The sequence below is a fragment of the Poecilia reticulata genome, linkage group LG3 (genome assembly GCF_000633615.1).
Source record: "Poecilia reticulata strain Guanapo linkage group LG3, Guppy_female_1.0+MT, whole genome shotgun sequence".
Classification (NCBI taxonomy): Eukaryota; Metazoa; Chordata; class Actinopteri; order Cyprinodontiformes; family Poeciliidae; genus Poecilia; species Poecilia reticulata.
The window spans coordinates 2299340-2316610 of record NC_024333.1 but is presented as its reverse complement, the minus strand read 5'-3'; the positions used below and the strand labels follow the sequence as shown (position 1 = coordinate 2316610).

General features: G+C 39.3%; 1 protein-coding gene across 1 annotated transcript in view; it reads left to right on the top strand.

Moving 5' to 3' along the window:
* LOC103462246 (neural-cadherin) overlaps positions 1-17271 on the top strand; it is a 357031-nt gene that overhangs the window by 206011 nt on the left and 133749 nt on the right. Inside the window, exons 19-25 of the mRNA XM_008404906.2 lie at positions 1531-1693; positions 3036-3704; positions 7014-7205; positions 7470-7913; positions 8402-8732; positions 9731-9824; positions 14542-14726. Of these exons, the coding sequence (XP_008403128.1) occupies positions 1531-1693; positions 3036-3704; positions 7014-7205; positions 7470-7913; positions 8402-8732; positions 9731-9824; positions 14542-14726 (2078 nt within the window). The remainder of the gene's footprint in view (positions 1-1530; positions 1694-3035; positions 3705-7013; positions 7206-7469; positions 7914-8401; positions 8733-9730; positions 9825-14541; positions 14727-17271) is intronic.

Below are 17271 nucleotides of genomic sequence, written 5' to 3'. Positions count from 1 at the left end.
TTATCAAATTAATTGATTAATCTTCAGAAAAATCAATAGATTAATCAATAACTAAAATATTTGTGTAGTACATCAGTAATAGATTAAATTTAACTGGAGTATGATGTCTCTAAAAAATTGCACTTAGGCAATAAAATGTTTTTCTTTTTTAAAAAGGAATTTAATTCTCTATTTGCATCTATGATATTGTTTAAAAAAACCATAAAAATCTGCTGAATGTGCCAATTTGTTTCTTTGATTAATCATCAGAATAAGAAATTGTTTAATTGATAACTACCTCAATCATTAGTTGAGTTAGTTATCAATTCCTACACTGAAATAAAAAACCCCCATTAAATTCCCAATCATAAAGTATATCACTACTTTTAAATCTTTCATTTACCAACATCATCCAACCAGGTGAGACTCACTGTCGATGTGACCAATTCAGATGTAGAGTTAAGACTTAATAAGTGTGTGGGAGAGTCTGATGTGAGAGATGCATGTGTTTAAGTCAGAACAGAAAACAGAGAAGCTTTGTGTAGGAAGGGTGAGTAAATTCATACAACTTAAACCTTCCAGGTCCTTTTACAATCCTAAGGTTGTAGAATACCGACTGATCTGTGTATAAGTGTGAACAGGTGTTCACATCTGTAGTGTAAAGTACTTTAAGTGTTCAGTGTGAATGGAAAGGTGTTATATAAATTCAGTCCATTTATGTTACAAAAATGGGTTTTATTTGCTATACCAACTCAAAGCAATGCATAATAGGAAAGTGAAAGAAAAGTGATGCCTGGTTTTCAAATGTTTTATTAGATATACATCAGTAAATATGGCATCCATCTGTATTCAGATCTGTTTACTCTGATACCTGAACAATCAGCACCAGGAAGACCAATGAACAAAGACAGATCAAGACATTTAGACTAGAGTTGGGATATAAAACAACATCCCAAGCTTTGCGCTGAAAATAGAAAGAAGACATCTGTGAACCTCAACACATGAACGTCCATCCACATTCACAGCTTCTGTCATACCAGCCACTTCTCACTGCAGCGCTGGTAAAAACATTGTTACAGGGTTGATGAGTGATGTAGTACTGATGTACTGATGACTTCCTGAAGGTGGAGTTTCAGAAAGAGCAAGAGTTTCTTAAAGACACAAGGCCCCAATGTCAAGGTGCTAAATTACAAAGTCAAATTTCTTTAAGTCAGATTTGCCATATGTTGCATTTTGTACGACAACTGAAAGAAAACTAACAATTTTGAAATAAAATTAAATTATGTGCCTGTGGGTTTCCCAGGCACATAATACTGTCCCTTAAATTGACAAAATTATCAGATAAAGATAGAGTTTTGACTAATACGCGACTAGATTTTCTAGTTTTGCCACAGGAAAACTGACTAAACAATGTTTCTTTTGCTGATCTTCTGAACATGGACCTCGATTTAAAAGGCTGTTGCCTGAGAAGTTGCTATGTCAAAATGTGACTCACAAGGCTTGATTCAGACTGAGGAGGGTTTGTTTCTGAAATTTGAAACTTTTCCTCAGATACAAGCTGCATGTCCTGGCTTCAGACGGGAAGTGGGAGGATTACACGACGGTGACGGTGAACGTGGTGAACAAGAACGACGAGTCGCCCGTGTTCACAGTAAACGAGTATTACGGCAGCGTGACCGAGGAGCTGGACGGTTCGCCTGTCTTTGTCCTGCAGGTACTGGGGATATGTGATACGGCTTGATATTCATATCTTAATATCTATAGAAGAGTCAGTGAGTTGAATTCATGAATTCTATTTATTAAGACTAATACACAGCGCTGGTTCATGGTTCATGCTATCCTTATGGGCTAACAGAGCAAAATAGCATCTAACAACAGTTTGTAGTTCTTTTTGTTAGCCTTTATCTAAGCTACGCCCTAAAGAAGGCGTTCCCTAGTATGTCATTTCCTTTAGTCTTAGCTTTGTGCTCTATGTGTGTGTGTGTGTGTGTGTGTGTGTGTATATATATATACAGGCATGCAAATAGCTAAAAGCGTTAGAGGAAATCACATAATTGTTTATTCTCATCAGTGGCGGTAACAATACAGTATGCTTTTGGTATAAAACGTACAATAGAAATTAAAAAAAGATCACATTAATTATAAAAGTTTCCCAAGCACTATTTTATATATATATATAATTTTTTTTTTTTTTTCATATTTTAGCAATTGACTCAAAGGTGTGGACAATTCCTCCATTATATACTTACTCCAGAGTTAATTCCAGATGTGGTGTTTCCATTTTCGTTTGTGAAAACATCTCATGCCATCAAAGCAGGTCACCTCCAGGGTACATGAAAGAAATTACAAGAACTCATGTAGAGGAAGAATCTACATTTTGGAATAGTCAGAGAATAACATAGTCTTCTAGTGTACTCAGGAATGCAAAAGGGCCTGGATGTTCATGGAAGATGACAGGTGTAAGAACATTCCTTTAAGAATGTAAAGATGTAGTACAAACCAGAAGTTTACATACACAGAATGAAGATTAACTTGAACATGTCAGTCAACCTATCAGAGACTTTCAAAGCCATGATATAATCTGGACTTTCCCTCGTTGTTTAAAGAGACAGTAAAACTTTGATTTAGAAGACTAATTATTAAATCTCTGACACATTCTTTTTCTCATTGTTGTGACATTTAACAAGTAGAAGTAATTTTGATCATTCCAACTGACCTAAAACAAGAGACAGTGAGAAAAAAAGGGTGCGTGTGTTGTTTTATTCAGTGTGAGAACACTTCTAGTTTCAGCTACATATGGACCAATTCTACTTTTTCTAGTTCTACATCGCTGTATATAAATCAAAACATTTTCCACCTTTATTTCAGATCCTAAGCTAGATATTTTTGAGGAGGGATTTTCTTTGTAGAGTGCTTAACTCCACAGAGCAGAACAACATTTGAACATCTTTCCTCATGAGATCTCTTCACCTCAGCAATATTTCAGCAACCGTCTGGCATTTAAAAAAAAAAAGAAAAGCTCTGGTTATGTTCTCCCTGTACTGGTGACGTTCTAGGTAACGGCGTCTGACCCAGATAAGGATGCCGACCAGGAGGCCCTGCGGTACTCCCTCCATGGCCAGGGCGCTGAGAGCGAATTCATAATCGATGAGGTCACTGGCAAAATCTACGCTCAGAGGACGCTGGACCGCGAGGAACGTGCCGTCTGGCGCTTCGTCGTCCTGGCAACAGATGAGGGCGGCGAAGGCCTGACGGGCTTTACGGACGTTATCATCAACGTGTGGGACATCAACGACAACGCTCCCATATTCCCCTGCGCCCTCAGTTGCCACGGAGATGTAGCAGAGAACTCTGCGATCGGGACGTCCGTCATGGAGATGACTGCCACTGACCTGGACGATTCAGCAGTGGGACAGAACGCTGTGCTCTCCTACAGGATCGTGGGCATCTTAGACGCCACAAACGCCAAAGTGGGAGGAGTGCCCACCATCTCAGACATGTTCACCATCAACCCCACCACAGGAACCATCACCGTGGGCTTGGGTGGTCTGGACAGGGAGCAGGTGGAGTCCTACCTCCTCCTCGTCGAGGCCAGAGATGGAGGAGGGATGACGGGAACTGGAACTGCAACCGTTCAGATTATGGACGTCAACGACCACGCTCCGAGGTTCATCGATCATTCCTGTCAGGCACGGATCTCTGAAAATTCAGAGCCCAACGCACAGGTGGGTCAACACTGGCTTTAACGCATGAAATGTAGCTTATTTTACTCAAAGCATGCTCTTACTCCTTAGTAGGAATAAATGCAAATGTAGATTTCACACCTGATTGTTTTTGCTCGTATATGTTAAACCTTGAGGGGTTTAAATGTTTCACCAAGACATGAAAGTCTAGACCATCTATTTTATGCATCTGTTTGCAACTTTAATTACTCAAAAATGCTCAGATGTATCAGAATTTTGGCACTGGTCCAGAGTCATTTCCTAAATATGCCAGCTGGTAGTTGTTGATAACTTAAGTGGAACTAATTTGTTTTTTAATCTGCACAAATTCCTTTTTTTTTTAAATAGGAACTTGTCCTGTAGCAGAAGTAAGGTGGATAACGCGGCGGCACTCAGCGCTTCTGCTGAGTCATTAGTCAGCTTTACAACAAAGTCAAAGTTCAGGAACAGTAATTGTTCATTTGATCAAAACGGCGTAACTGAAGAGAGGCTCATCAGGGCTTTGTGGAGTTTCTTTAGGCTTAAAGTGAGCTTTTATTCATGTTGAGATGTGTAATTTGTAACGTTTATGCTTTCAGTTATTGAAGAGTAAAATCGTGAGGGTTCTTTAAAATGTTGATAATAATAATAATGCATTTAATTTATCAGCGCCTTTCAAAACTCCCAAGGACACTTTACAAAATAAACACACAAATTAAACAGTAAAGAAATGGCTACAAAGAGACAAATCCACTAAATAACTACACAGTTAAAGTGAGAAGGCTAACAAGTTGAAAAGAGGAGTTTTGAGTTGTGCTTTGAAGGTCAGAAGAGAGTCAATATTACGGATGTCAGGGGGAAGAGCGTTCCAGAGTTGGGGAGCAGAGTAAGAAAAGATTCTTTTCCCCACGGTGCTGAGATGGACAAGAGGCACACTGAGCTGGACGGAATAGGAAGAACGAAGGGAATGTGAACGGGTGGTGATGTGCAGAAGATAAGACAGATAAGGAGGCACAAGGTTGTGGATTGCCTAGAATGTAAACAACAGAAATTTAAATTGAATTCTGAATGAAACAGGAATCCAGTGAAGTTGTTGTAGAATTGGAGTGATGTGGTGAAATGAGGCCGTTTTGGTAATGATGCGAGCAGCAGAGTTTTGAACCAGTTGAAGTTTACAGAGAGATTTATGAGGCAGACCAACCAGGAGAGAATTACAATAATACATTCAAGAAATTACCAGATTATGGACAAAGATGGGAGCAGAGTGGAAGGAGAGTGACGGACGAAGTCGGTTAATATTACGGAGGTGAACATGTGCAGACCTGATAATATTATTAATATGAGAGTGACAAGAATGACACCCAGACTCTTAACTTGGGTTGGCGAGACCAGAGAACTGTCAATTGTAAGGGAAAAGTTGTTGACTTTAGAGGGAGTAGATTTAATGCCAATGAGTAGAAACTCTGTTTTGTAACTGTTTAATTTGAGGAGGCCATTTGATACAAACCAGGATTTTATTTCATCTAAACAAGAAGTGAGGGAGAAGAAAAGGAGGAAAAAATCTGGTGCAGTGTATAAAAAGAGCTGGGTGTCATCGGCAAAACAGTGGAAGTGGATGTTAAATTTACGAAAGATATTGCCAAGGGGGAGAAGATAGATTATGAAAAGGAGGGGTCCCAGGACAGAGCCCTGGGACCCACCTGAAGCCACTTGAGGATTGAGGGGATTTGAATGATTTAAGTTGGATGAACTGAGTGCGGCCAGAGAGATATGACTGAAACCAAACTAGGAGTGTGTGTGTGATACCAATGGAAGAGAGTCTGTGGAGCAGGACTGTGAGAGAGATGATCTTGAAAGCTGCACTGAGATCAAGGAGAATGAGAAGAGAAAGTAAACCTGAATCTGATGGCATGAGGAGAGTGTTAGTGATTCTGAGGAGAGCAGATTCTGTGCTATGACCAGGGCGAAAACCGGACTGGAACTGTTCAACCAGACTGCTCCTGGTTACATGGAGATGGAGTTGAGAGGCAAATGTTTGTTCTAGAATTTTGGAGATGGAAGGAAGGTTAGAAATAGGGTGGAGATTATTGAAATGATTTGGATCCAATCCAGGGTTTTTAAGGATAGCAGAAACAACTGCAGTTTTGAAGGTAGTAGGAAAAATTCCAGATGAAAGAGAGGAGATAATGATGGCAGAAACAGAAGGGAACAAAGGCATTGTTTTACAAGAACTGTTGGGGGGGCTTGGATTTCTGGATAAGGTTGGCTATTTCAGAGGCTGGATAATTTAATAATGTCATTTATAGTAATTGTGGTGAGTTGTAGTCGTTCAGTAGATACTCCGTTGGATGTTGGTATATCTTTAGCAGGTTGTTTGCGAGTCATGGATTTGGGACATGGAGTGGCAGTCAAATGTTTTTAGCTAATACTGGAAGCATGTTCCTATCATTACCATGTGAGACAGTTAGGGGGCCTACAGCGTTTGAAAGTGGTTCTTCCTGTTGCTGTGGTCAAACAGCTCCATCTTTTCCTCCTCTGTCTGTGTGGCCAGCTGTAATCTCCAGTCTTGTTTGATAGTGTAGAACTTGGATCCTGGTTGGTTTCCTCTCAGTTCATCTTCATGTTAAACCTGCATCCATGAAGGCTGGTAAATATGGGTCCTAAGATTTATTGTCATATTTTGTGGTACTAAAGTGATAGTAAGAAATATTTATTGTTTCTTTTTGAGATAACTGTTTGGCCGTGACTCCATGGCAGCAATCACAGCCCCTCAAACACAAAACACTGCTCTAGGCAAACATCTGTAATAAACTTAATTAGGACACCAGTCACATAAAGAATCACATAAACATGTTTGTTCCAGGAAATCAACCAAATGACCATGAACTTCACTGAGCCAGAAACTTGATGAAATGCCTGTTTTGTTTTGCTCATCCTGCACCTTACTAAGGAACACCTGACAACATGTTAAGTTGCGGTGTAACTCATAGCTTTTATCTACATATATTTAATGTCAGTGTTATGTGGATTAGACAAAATCCACATGAATGGAAACTTTCACAAAATGTCCACTGACAATATCGTGTCATCATCCCAAAAGAAGAATTGTTCAAATTAATTATTAAAAACCCAAAATTATGCCAATATCATTCTTCTGAATGTATCTAGCCTTCTTCCCTAAGCTCTTCAGGATGATAACCTGTACGGTTGGTGCTCTGACATGCTGCAGAACACTGTGAATTTTGCAAAATGACAGAACTTCTATAAATTCCAGCCATTTCCAATCATGCACAGAACCTGCTTTGTTTTCACAATGTCCCTTTTTGTTGTAAGGTTCTGGAGCTGGCTGCAGAGGACAGAGACACTGGAGAAAACGCTCAACTGACCTTCAGCGTTGTGGCCGGAGATCAAGAGCAGAAGTTCTACATGGTCAGTCACAAGCAGGAGCAGCGTGGAGTCCTGAGGCTGAAGAAGCGCTTGGACTACGAGCGACACAGCGAACAGAAGTTCAACCTCACGCTGAAGGTACACAAAAGTATCTTTAAATCTGCCTGTGAAACATTTCTGTCTGTTGCTTTCTGTTTACTGTCATAAAGCCAAGGTTTGATATCGGTTTGGATTCTTGTTTTTCTCTGTTTTAATCAAGTCCCACCACTAATATCTTTATACTTGTACATACTGAATGGCATTTCAGTGAAAGGAAAGCTGGAAAAACTCTGTTTGCCTGTCATAAAGTCGGTGTTTTTCTTTGTCCTTATGAAACGTGACACTGTGCGTCTCATCTTCCAGGTGGAGGATCTGGACTTCTCCAGCTTTCTGCACTGCGTGGTCGAGGTGGAGGACTACAATGATCACACTCCTGTCTTCATTCCACACTTCCTGTCCCTGGCGCCGCTACCAGAGGACGTCAGCGTGGGAACCAGCGTGGCCCGTATGGTGGCCAGTGACTCGGACTCGGGCCAGAACCGTGAAATCACCTACAGTCTGTCAGAAGACTCGAACCCTGAGGGCCTGTTTACCATCGACCAGTCCGGCCTACTCTCGGTGGCCCGGCCACTGGACCGAGAGAAAACAGCTCAGCATCACTTGGTTGTCATAGCAACAGATCACGGGATGCCTGCTTTGACAGGCAGCGCCACAGTTCAGCTGCCCCTGTTGGATGTTAACGATAACGGACCAGAGTTTGAGGCTGCCTACTCTCCTGTCGTCTTTGAGAATGTGGATGGTCCACAGGTAGGCTGGACTCTATGGATTATTAGGTGCAATGGTTTAGTTTACTTTAGTTTAGTTTAGTTTAGTTTAGTTTAGTTTAGTTTAGTTTAGTTTAGTTTAGTTTAGTTTAGTTTTGTTTAGTTTAGTTTAGTTTAGTTTAGTTTAGTTTAGTTTAGTTTAGTTTAGTTTAGTTTAGTTATGATCCACATTTAGCTGCATCAATGTTTCAGCTATCCTTACTGCGGTCCACATGTCACTTTGTCATACCACTGAAACAATTATTTTAGAAATCAAATAAAACAACAAAAACACACAAACATGTAATTTTGGTATATACACATAATTAACTCAAGTGTGATATGATCAGTTCACAACCAGAAACTCAAATTGTTTGCAGTTTACAAAAATATTTATCTTTTCTTTAAATTTTTACTATCATTAAATATAACACCTTGTGTCGGTGGTTCTGAAAAAGCAACAAACTCCTCAAACTCTTCTTCCTCGTTCAGATAGTGAGATTGAACCAAACCTCGGCTCTCCTCCGAGCCGTGGACCGGGACTCTCCCGAGAACGGGCCGCCCTTTCACTTCACCGTCCCACCGGAGTATCGCTACAGCAACGACTTCTACCTCCAGGACAACCTGAACGGCACGTCCACGCTGACGGCCCTCAGGACGTTCGACCGCGAGCGCCAGAAGGAGTTTCTCCTTCCCATCGTCATGAGCGACAGTGGTCACCCGGCCAAAACGGTGACCAGCACCCTGACTGTGACCATTGGTGACCAGAATGATCACGCTCACATGGCGGGAGAGAAGCAGATATCCATCAACAGCCACAGAGGTGAGGAGATGAACGGATGTTATGAGCCTCAGCCTGGCGGGTGTTTAACAGAGAAGGACACAGCTTGAGAGTTTTCACAGCTTCTCACACTACATCACAAACTTTAGTGTATTTACTACTAGCATTTAAAGTAGTGCAAGAACCGAAGGAAAAAGATTCATGGTTCTCAAACATTTTTGACTCTGTCTGGTATTAGAAGAATAATTTTGCACCTCTTACAGCAGGGAGAACTTTAATTTAGTTTTGTCTGAAATACCTGCTGTCAGTGGCCGAGAATGACAACAACTTTATTCAGTCGTGTGTAACTTCCACATTCACAACTCCTGTCAAAGACAAACTGCAACCTCGAAATTTCATCATTTTAAGGTCTGCCTTTATATTTGAAGGATAAACTCTCAATCATTTTCACAACCTTTAGTTCTTTCTTCTTGATTATAATCATTATGCATTCTGACCGGGCTTTTATATCTGTATTATCATTTTTCTGGGCAAATCAATTCCAATCATGCATGCTGGGAAAAATACTGAATGAAACTTGAAGTATTTGCATCCAGTCCTCTCTTTGTTTTTTATTTTATTTGTTTTTTTGTTTTGTTTTTAATCGTTTTATTTTTGACAAATTCCCAGCAAAAGGCACTTTACAAGAACAACAGGTACAATAAATATCCAATTTTGTACATATGCACCATAAATAAAATACATTTTTATGTCACTCAAGCCAGTCTGATTATAGATGGAATATAAGTCAGCCCTTTTCAGCTTAAAATCCACAGTGAATGAAAAGTTGTGAATGAAAGAAAGTCCTGCCAGTTACAGTTGAAGTCTCATTGAGTCATTAAGTGCCGACCCTAGACAGAATTTCCAGGTCTAAGTTCAAAGAAGCATAAAAGATGTATCTGACATTTAAATTATGGGCAAACAGCAATATGTGTGCCAAAAATAATACGTTGTATCATCAGCACAGGTATAGAGCAGCTAATTTATGCCTCTCTTTTCAGGCCGCATGCCAACAACAGTTCTTGGAAAGGTCTACGCTCCTGACCCTGATGACTGGGATAATAAGACCTACGTCTTTGAGGGACACATGCCAAGGTAACACAGAATGAGCAGATAAGTGCGTTCTGTTTTATGTGTTTATTTTGTACTGTTTTCTTTTGTATATAAAATGTAAGAAAGGACGTCATAATGCAAACAGAAAGATCTGCGTTTGCTGAACGTGAATTTGTCCTTTTCTTTGAACTGAAATACCATTAGTATTTGTTGCTAGTTGTTTGTCGGTCAACTGCTAAGAACCCAAAACATATCTGCCTTTCATTTGAATGTAAAATTAATATGACTGAATTGCTGTCTATGATCAGCTTAATATAGAAAATGTAGTGGTATAACCATCTAATCAAAGTAGGCTCAGATTTTAGATACATTTTAATAACTGTATGTTCTAAGTGCCACACATACTGTTGATGGTATGCAATGTGCAGAAGCGCTATTTAAATGTTGCAGAAATGACTCAATGATAAGCTCCTCCAGTTTCATGCTACGCTGTGCAAACACTCTGTCTGCGCTGACGAAGAATGTTTTATCAGTGGAGACGTTAGAGCTAATGTAACAATGATCTGGGCTTTGGGGGCACCAGTGGACTATGAATAGAGCTCTGGACTTTCATCCCCAGGCTGCCAGTTGATCACAGATTATGGAAGAAAGCAAAAGTGAGTTGTTGACATCTCAGTGCATCATACCCTGTCCTGTTGCAACAAATGACAATCAGGCAAATCACATTTAATGCGGATGCTCTTAATTTTTCTTACTTTTAAATAAAAAATAAAAATAAAAAATGTACATACAGCAACAGAACAGAAACAGTGTGGCTGCAGATTGTGATGGTGATTTCTCATTTTAACGTGTTTTGCACGAGATGCTGCTTCTGAATTTATTCACAAGCTCTGGCAGTTAAATGCTTATGTTAAAAAAAGACTTTAGTTTAAATAAACAGAAAAGTTCACCTAAAAGCTAGTCTAGAGCCACATCCAAAGCTGACTTCTAAACTACAAAATATATCTACTTTTTTATGTTTTCTTTTATGCAAACATTACTGCCACTACTTTAACATTTGCAGATTGTAAAGCCCATAGTTGTCTATCCTAAAGATCAACTTGGGTCCATGACAAACACAAATTGCAAAATGCAATGGTGCACAACATTTTCCCAGCCTGTGATGCTTGGGAGATAATTCCTGCTGCTGGTAAGATACTGACTGACTGCTTCAGAACCGATCTGATCCGTTCCCTGAGACATCTCTGTTTACTTGCCAGTCTTGTGTGTTGTCACACAACCAGGAAGAAAACACAACACGAGCCATTGATTGTGTGTCTCCTGATTCCCAGCAGGCTGCCAGTCCTGCTCACATCAGAGCACGTGTGTGGCTCACTTGTCTAGCCAGATGGCAGAAGAGATGATGTTCACAAGCTCAAAGTTCCTGCATTATTCTGGAGCTGTGAACCAAAATAGTAAAACAGTAACGCCTGGTTGACTACAAAACAAAAATAAAAAAAAATGTTTATGAGCTGCGAAGAAGTTTATGATTTTGGCACCACCAAACCCTACTACAAACATCAGAGTTGCCATATTTTATAAAGTATTTCATACAAATCCTTCTAACCACTGAGGATTTTTGTCATTGTGATATTCACACACATTTCAGCAGGCTCTGATCTGTTCTGTTTGAACAAATAAGGAGCTATCACAGACCTGATATCCAAGCATGAACATATTTATTTATTGTTTTAACTTACTGTCTTATTAAAAATTAGATTCGACCTTTATTTAAGATCTTGCCAAAAACATATCTAACCGATATGCCAAAGCGGCATAACATTATGACCACTGACAAGTGAAGCCCTTACCTGCGATTATGGATTACACTGGTCAATAGCCAAGAATGTGTCTGGGGTTTTTCAACTTCTTAAGGTAATTCTGAAGTGCTGATTCCAAAAATCACACTGGTTTTGCTCAATCAGGTCAACTTTCAGAGTTATAGATGCAACATGAGCATCAAAATGCATCTCACATCTGGATCAGTTTCCTGAAAATCTGATCAATGAGTGATGAGCAGGAGGAGAGATTCCATCAGGACAGGGAAGAGACGGATAATTTTACACAATGAAGACGTAATGTTCAATTCACATGTACTTACCCTTATCAGTGTTTATTATTCAATTTACAGAAATCTTCGAGTTTGTAACATTTAATTAATAAACTCTGTTAGAAAACAATTTATTTTCCCTAAAACCTTTTTTGGATGAGAAATAGTAATGGAATTGTCACAAAAATGTCATCAATTTAGTCAGAAGATGAAATTTATCTAAATCAAATTAGAATAAAAACCTGACCTGATTGAGAAAAATGGATGTCAATTGACAACAGATTCAACAAAGCTAATTAAGAAATTAGTGCTTGATCTCTAAATATGCTTTTTGTGGAACAAAGTTGCCCTGGTACATGTAGGCAACCAACCTTTTCACATGGAAGGCCTAAAGTATCACAACAGATCATGTGGTAAAAACAAAGTAAAAAAAAAGTTGGTGATAAATGTGAAAAATCTAAAACTTTTAAAGGTTGTAAAAACGTTTAAGAGGCACTGAATGTGTTTGTTTGGGGCATAGAGACGTTTGCTGTGTTATGACTCAACATCTGTTCAGATTCTTGCAAATAGAATACCTTTACCTAACGGAGAAACAACTAACTTTATAATGAGGAATCAAATAAAGTAATCCTGCAGTAATAAAACAACTTTGGTACTAATCACTGAACCTAGGGTGCGAAGCACGCTTTATACAATGTTCTGTAAATGAATTAAATGCAGCTCTTGTCGCTACAAGTAGTATATTATTTGATTTTCCAAGGCTCTGCCTCAGATTTCCTCTGTAATTAAAGTGAATGAGTTCATTTACTGTACAAAGGCAGCATTGATTGAAAGAATCAAGTAAAATTGCCTCATCACATTGAAGTTTTTTTTTTCCCTTTTTAAACTCGCTCTCCCTAATTCATCACTTCTTCCTTTTTTTTTCATAACCTCAAGAGCAGACTGACAGCAGTAAATGAAATGCTTAAAGAGAGAAATGCCAAAACAGAAAAAAGGATTCCACGCTTGTTTCTGTCTTGATCAAATGCAGAATACAGATTATTAGGAAAACATGACAGTGTTAGTGTAACTCCAAGGCTCTACTGTGGTCCAGTGGACCCCTTTGAGGTCGGACTAATCCCACGTATGCTCCACCCCACAACATCATCTTTTAAGTCGCTATAGAGAAAATTTGACCCACTTTTCTTTATATTGATTATTTAGAGCTTTTTTACAGTCAAATAAGATAATTTACTTGGTTCTACTTGGAATCTTGGTTTTCATTGTACCAGGCTGTTTCACAACCAACTTTTTTCCAGCCTTTCAGAGGTAAAAAACTTCATCAAGAAGTAGCAAATCAAGCCCACACCACCACACTACCGCCACCATGTTTACTTCTTTCTTACTATGTAAATTTTTTTTCTTTTCTTTTTTTTTTCAAAATTCTGTTTTAATTTTAAGCTTACATGGTCAGAAACATACCTTCCAATAATAAATTAGTAATTCTTTGTTTATGTCGTCAAGAAGTCTTTTTTTCTAGGGCTAGGACTTTAACACATTAATTATGATGAAAAATGTTAACATAATTAATTAACGTAACGTCTTTTTTTTTTTTTTTACTTTCAAAGGTTCCGACTGGAACCTTGGTAATCGGATGTCTCTGGTTCACCAGTAAATCTGGCACACAAGCGTCGTCCGCAGACACCAACAAGAGACAACAAAGCTGCTGCTCTTGTCCCACTGGGGGATCATGTCTGCTTGTAAACCGATCTGATGGGACACTGGAAAAGTCTACTGTTGTGTTCAAATTGTCCTAAATGCAGTTAATCTATCAGCAAAGCTATTCAAGCCTAAAATATCATCTTGGTGCTAAACATGTAGCAGCAGCATCCCAACGCTAACGTCAGCGTCCACAGGCCACATTTCTAAAGAAGTTCCATGAATGATCAGGAGTTCCTCAAACACTGGAACACTGAATGGGTAGAATAACACTTTGCACCAGTGTGATGATATGAGAACCTAAATAACAGATTAAAAACAATAATTATCTTTGTCTTTCAGCTCCTTTATCTATTAGTATCTCGATTAAAAATTTTAGTCGAGTCCCACAGTATTTTTATACTTCTATGTACTGAATTGACAGCCAGTAAAGGAGAAAATGTGCATTAACTGGGACAATTAATGCCTGTTTTGGGTTCTCTTGTCACTCTTGGATCAGAGTGACAAGAGAACTCTGATCCAAAGACTCATTACTCCAAAGAATGAGTCTTTGGAGTAATTTTGAAAGACCAGCCATTGTTCACCACTGTTCCATATAAGTGGATAATGGATTTCACTATGATAACACACTGTTTACTCCTCCTTTCTTAATTTTGTTTTTATTTGGGAAATTTTCTTTTTTTTTTTTTTAGCTCTTTTAGCCTACTTCGTATTGTCAAACAGGTTCTTTTATGTGATTGCTGCATTTTAATTCTACAGGCTAGACATTTGGCAGGCCAAAGTGTGACTTGTAAAACTTGACCAAGTTAATATCATTAATAGTTTTAATAAAGGGGGAGATTACTTGTTCCACTTAAAGCCTGGTTGACATGGAAAGCTTTTCACTACTGCACTTGATGCACCAAACAGCATGTGCTCTCTTTTAACCCTGACAGTGTATTGATTAAATTTCGTATTTGTGTTTTCCCCTAGTTACTTCATCCTGAACAAGCGTACCGGGTTCCTTATCATCAAGGAGAACACCCCATCCGGCACCTACCAGTTCCAGGTCCGCGTGTCTGATGGGATTTGGCCCGACGCCGTCTCCACAGTAACCGTATACTTGAGGGAGCTGCGAGACGAAGCCATCTACAACTCTGCATCCCTTCGCCTCGCAGGTGAGAGGGACTCCTTTTGCTGGAAATGCCTCAGCAAGTTTTTGGTTTTGTTCTAGATTTACACAGCAAGAGAGTCGCAGTTGGTTTTTAACTCATGAATGTGCTTTGATATAAACCAGTGGTTGCCAAAGTGGGGGTTTGGGACCCCACTCGGGATCCTGAACATGGAAATTTGGGGGTCTTGACATCCCCTTCAGAAATTAATGAAAATGCCAAAAAAGATGACAGGAAAAGATTAGTATTTTAACAATATAAAAGGTGACAGGACTTGAAAATAAATGAAAGCAATAAATGAAATGAAAGCAACATTTAATAGTAAATAAACTGGCTGTGGATGCAGATTGTGTTGTCAGAAACAAACGGCCCTCTTACATTTTCATTGTTTGGGTCTGAAGCTGGAACATTCAGGAATTCTGATCCAAACCGTGAGATTTGTTTCAGGGTCGTCCTGAACCTCTGCTCCACTTTCACATTTCTTTTCATGCCTTAAACAGCTTTTCTTCCAGGCTAATGTTAGCTCCATCCATCTTCTAATTAAGTCTGACAAACTTCCCTTTTACTGTTAAGTAAAACCATTTCCACAGCATTTCACCATTGGGATGGTGTGGTTAGAGTAATGTGTTATATGAGTTCCACACAGGTTTCTTTGGCATTAAAAATCTATGCCAAAAATGTCACTTTTGATTTCATCTGATCAAAGCGCTTAGAGAATGTTTGCCGTGTGCCTTACATGCTTGTGTTAGACACCAAACTGGATGTGTTACTATTCTTTTTTTCTTTTCTCACTTTTGGGGTATTTTTGAAGACCAAAGTCAGTATCTGTGCTGTCAACAGATTGTTTTGTTGAAGCCGGAGCGGGAGGCCGGCTTTATGCTCTGAGCTGTTTCTCTGATTGAGACTCTGATGGGCCGACCTTTCAGGTAACCTGCCACGTCTTGGTAGATTTACAGCGATGCCGTATTATCTCGTGTTTTCAGGTGGTGGACTGAACACTGATACATGAGATGTTCAGACCTTGGGGTGTGGTGTTATAGTCTGACTCTGCTTTAAACTTTCACAGGATGCCTGACCCATTGGCCGTGTTCTTTGGTTTTTATGATGCTCTTCGTTCAATGATGGATTTACACCACAAAGGATCAAACTCTTGACAAAGCAGTTTACTTCTGAAGACACTTGATTGCGATGGCTTTGACTTTTGGGTTATCATTGTAAAGAGAACAGAATATGTAAAATGCTCCCAGAAAATTGAATTCTGAGGAAAGAGATTTATGTAACGCAATCTGGATTAAGACTGTAGCAAAAGAAAAGCGAAGCTACGTGAATACTTTCCAGATGCGCTTGTTTGCTTTCCTCACTTTTTGAAATCCTCATATTTTCCACTGTTAAGCTCTACTCTAAACGTGTCCACTGCTCCTCTGAGCAGTAGCATAACAGCAACAGGTACTGCTGGACTTACAACACTATGCATTTGGGGAAAAAAAGTGTTGAATTTTCTCATTATTTGCACACTCCTCTCAGGTTTCAGAACACTGCTAATTGTTGTTTACTTTTCTCGTTTGCAGTGTTTCAAAGTACATCTAAGGATTTCTTTTTCCCCACTCCCATTATTAATTCCTCTCTCCTGACTCATGGGATCTCTGCTGCTGTCAGAAAAGCCTCTTTTCATTACTTATGCTTGCGAAATAATTAGTTGTGGATTTGCTCAGCTTGCACATTTCCCTCACATGACGAGCAGCATCCATCATTACCTGATGTACGGCGCGTCTCACTCTGCTCGGAATTAAATTCGCTTTAGAGGAATAGGACGTGGCTGAAGGATTTTTATGATTTCAGAGATAGCGTTATGGAGAAGGAGACGGAGGGGGGCGGATGATGCTCTGGGAAGACGAGAGCAGAGAAGAGGCCTCGCAGTAGCAGATAAAAGGATTTCTTCGTGTTCTAAAAACAAGAGGAAGAGCTTAAATCGTGCTCTCAAAAACCCGAGGCACGAGGGGGAAAGCAGGTTCACACATTTAGGCCTCTTATGTAGCCCAGTCTTTATAAAACCGAATATTTCCGCCACATTGTTAAAAATATATTTTACACACAGGATCTGTTTCAGAAAAAGTTTCATCCATAAATCCGTCCCCGAGTGTTGCTTTAAACATGCCAGACCCACAGGGGGCAGTGTAATGCAAAGCTAGAACTTGTCAGCCAATCAGAAGTCTTCAGAGCAACCATGACCTCCTGTTAGGAATTAAACATGGCGGCAGGAGGTTCATTTGTGTGGACAGATATAAAAGTTGAACTACTTTTAAATAGCAAATTACAACACAAAGTTAATAACACGATTGGAAATCATGTCAAAACAAAGATGTGGAGAAATTGATTTTTTCACAGATTATCTGTCTCGTGTTATACTTTCACAATTTGGTGACGGTTTTACCAAATATGTAAAAAACATTTTTTAGTAAATGCTACATACTGCCACTTTAAGTAAAGGAGAAAAATCCATGTGCAAAATCATGTATCAGTAAATAGGTAAAAAAACACACACACACACATA